This window comes from Triplophysa dalaica, chromosome 9 (assembly GCF_015846415.1).
Source record: "Triplophysa dalaica isolate WHDGS20190420 chromosome 9, ASM1584641v1, whole genome shotgun sequence".
Lineage (NCBI taxonomy): Eukaryota > Metazoa > Chordata > Actinopteri > Cypriniformes > Nemacheilidae > Triplophysa > Triplophysa dalaica.
In genome coordinates, this window is record NC_079550.1 from 9,636,662 (window position 1) to 9,639,830 (window position 3,169).

The 3,169-nt window shown below is 37.4% G+C and overlaps 1 protein-coding gene across 1 annotated transcript; it reads left to right on the forward strand.

The window, feature by feature from the left end:
- The first annotated feature begins 32 nt into the window (after positions 1-32).
- On the forward strand, positions 33-2,090 carry diabloa (diablo, IAP-binding mitochondrial protein a). The gene is made up of 6 exons (XM_056756548.1): positions 33-262; positions 360-492; positions 633-758; positions 898-1,008; positions 1,188-1,284; positions 1,390-2,090. Exons 1-6 carry the CDS (start codon positions 138-140, stop codon positions 1,584-1,586), a joined length of 789 nt encoding a protein of 262 aa, XP_056612526.1. The 5' UTR covers positions 33-137; the 3' UTR covers positions 1,587-2,090.
- Positions 2,091-3,169: the final 1,079 nt, after the last annotated feature.

Here is a 3,169-nt window from a genome sequence, read left to right on the forward strand (position 1 = left end):
CCCTCAGCAGTGTATAAATACCGATGGGCAGTACCATTACACATCGAAGACTAACTGAAAGCTTACATATTAAGACAATCTCACACTAGGGATAATCTTTATATTATTTTTCGTTTGTTAAGGACTTAAACGGCAATATGATGGCTTTTAAAAACTGCGGCGTGTGCGCTGGTGGGAATCTTCTAAAGGGACGGACCGACTTCCTGGTTGCCCGGAGAAACATGGCGGCGCTGCGGTTGAGTGCTGCAGTTCAACTCCTGAAGTAAGCTTATATGTTATTCATTTTAAGAAAAGACACGTAGTATTTAAGACACGTTTTTCAGTTATCCACGGTCTAATTTATTTTTCTCACATCAAAGGGACAAAGCAAATGTGCTCTGGAGCAGTTCCCTTCAGCAGCAGCGCCTGCTGCGACTGCCCCAGGTCTCGCGATGCAGCGCGGTCGCTTTCAGTGTCGGCAGCGGACTCTGTGCGGTCCCCATTACGCATCAGGTAAAGTGATTGTAAATATTTTTGCGCCTACGTTTTTAACGCTGCAACACATCAACTTTTATTGAAAGCGTAACAGTTGGCATTTATTGCTTCTCGTTGTTGAAAACGTCACACTAACTTTAGTTTTCCTGACTTTCTAGCAAGTGGAAAATCTCTCGCATGAATCTCTCATACGTCGGGCTTCTTGTCTGGTCACAGACAGCGCCAACACGCACCTCTCTCAGACCACGTTGGCACTGGTGGATGCCCTAACACAATATGCCAAAGTATGATATGTGAACGCATCATGAATCCATGAAGGGAATAGTGAATTGTATATATAAGTGTTAAAGTCACATTGCGTGCTATTAACTGGTGTAATTTTGTATCTTTATAAACTAATGTATCATTTTGTCTTTTTATTAGGCACTACACACTCTCATTGCCCTTCAGAAGCGATACATAGCCTCAATAGGCAAACTCTCCCCCGCTGAAGATGACAGCATTTGGCAGGTGATCATTGGCCAGCGAGTGGAGGTAAATTTTGCTCCTTTAAATATTTGTTTTAATTATTTGCTTTTTGTAGAACAAGGACTTCTTTCGCTTATATACGTGTTATTTACCTCCGAAAGTACATACGGGTTATGTTGAACAGATCTTGTTGATATTGTGTATCTATTTCAAAGGGAAGATCACAATATCTCTTATTTTGTCAGGTTGGTGATAGACTAGAGGATTGTAACCGGTTTGAGTCAAACTGGATAAATGCAATCAACATCTGTGAATTGTCAGCAGAGGCAGCGTACAATTCAGGTGTGTTTACAGATTCAATAGTAATACAGTCTTTAAAAGCTTTCCTTATCCTTTTGATGTCTGATGTTGGTCTGTGAATTGATTCGGATCTGTTATTTTTGACAGGAGCGGAGCATGCATGTACAGCTACCAGGACTAACCTGCAGGTGGCACAGACCAAAGTGGATGAGGTTAAAGAGATCTCAAAAGAAGCCCAGAAAAAATTGGCAGAGACTAAAGCAGAAGAAATCCAGAGAATGGCGGAATATTCCTCCAGCATTTACCTGGAAAGCGTTCCAGAGGCCTACCTTCGCGAAGACTAGATTGATATGACGAGATAGTCGCTCATTATGCTGTTAAATCATTTAAATCATATGGTTATTGAATTTGCCATTTCTTTCAAAGCAAATTGTGAGAGTCATTAAAATGTAAATATTCTAGTGCATTTCATTACTCATTTAGTGAAGAATAAATTGAAGGTGTTCAAATAATTGATCATGCGGCTTTTAAGATGCATTGAAAGATATTCGGAAAATGTATGAAAAACAGTTATAAAGATTGCATGGAAATTATATTGATTTGATATTTATTTACATATATATATTTTTTTTTCGTATTTTATTTTTGTGTACATTTGTCATTGTAATGCTAAATATACAAAAGGATTTTATATTAGTCCTTAAAGGTATTAAATTGTAATGTTGCAATTAGACTGTGTTGTTCTGTTCCTTAAAAGGTCACATAATTAAACGGATGTTATTTATTACCTTCATTGATTTGATGTCAAGTCTCTGAAAATGTGAAATGTAATAAATAGTTGTATTGTTCGATGCTGTGTGTTGGGTGTGTCCTAGCATATCTTATCGCACGTGCCACCAACAACTAAACTCCGTGTATCATTAAATAAGAGTTTATTTCATTAAACGTAAATTATGGTTAAGAGTATTTTTCAAGTTAAACATGAAGGACAAGCACATGGCTTCATATTTACGGGTTTATTTTAACCAGTAGGAGGCAGTGTGACGACATCTTGGGAGAAATGATGTTAAAGGATGCGCTCTGCGCATGCGAAAAAATCTTAAAGCTTTTAAAAGGTATAAAATAAGTTAAGTTCACGCAAAAAAATTGAAATTTTATTATTTATTCACAATAATGTAGTTATCTTGTCAAAAATAAAAAAGTGGTTTTGTGTCCATATACAACGGGATTCAATATGGCCAATGTCGTCATGAGGGTGAGTAATTATACAATTAAATAAAAATATGAGTGCAGTATATTTGGTTCATACTTGACATGGTCGATATCTGTATAAAACAGCATCATGTGGACTGTGTTTACACCGACCGATCTTAAAGTCATGAATACAATATTTCACCGTGTGCAACACCTTTCATAGGCTTATCGTTACAGAGAGAAGTTACATAGCCTAAGTTCAGAAGGGAGCCAATAAAAATGATTGATTGGTGTAAATGGCACCACTCAGCTGGGGATTTATCACTCTTGGTAGACATAAATAAAACAAAGCATTATGGAATGCGTGCCCAGCATGGCTCATGCTTTCATCTAAGTCAACTGGGCGACATTCACTAGAGAATCTAGCCTCCTCTTAACTTAAGTCAAGCCCTTAAGTTATCAATTTTCCCTCATCCCCAGTTGGCTTACATAAACTATCACATAACATTTATCAACAGCAAAGTGTACATGGATAAATAATAAAGATAAACAATACAAAATAGTTCAAAGAATAGCGATCTTAAAAACCTACATCCAAACAGACGGATGTATGAACGCAGTATCTAAGGCTATTATCATGTCAATATGTGTCTGAGGGTAGATCGTAAACCCGCATTGCAATGCTCTGCATTGTTGACGAGGTTTATTTTTAGTGGCAAATCACTGCTGGAAA

Coding starts and splice junctions, on each gene's coding strand:
- diabloa (XM_056756548.1), top strand. CDS start 138: ATGATGGCTTTTAAAAACTGCGGCGTGTGCGCTGGTGGGAATCTTCTA. Junction 759..897: donor CCCTAACACAATATGCCAAA/GTATGATATGTG, acceptor TCTTTTTATTAG/GCACTACACACTCTCATTGC. Junction 1,009..1,187: donor TCATTGGCCAGCGAGTGGAG/GTAAATTTTGCT, acceptor TTATTTTGTCAG/GTTGGTGATAGACTAGAGGA.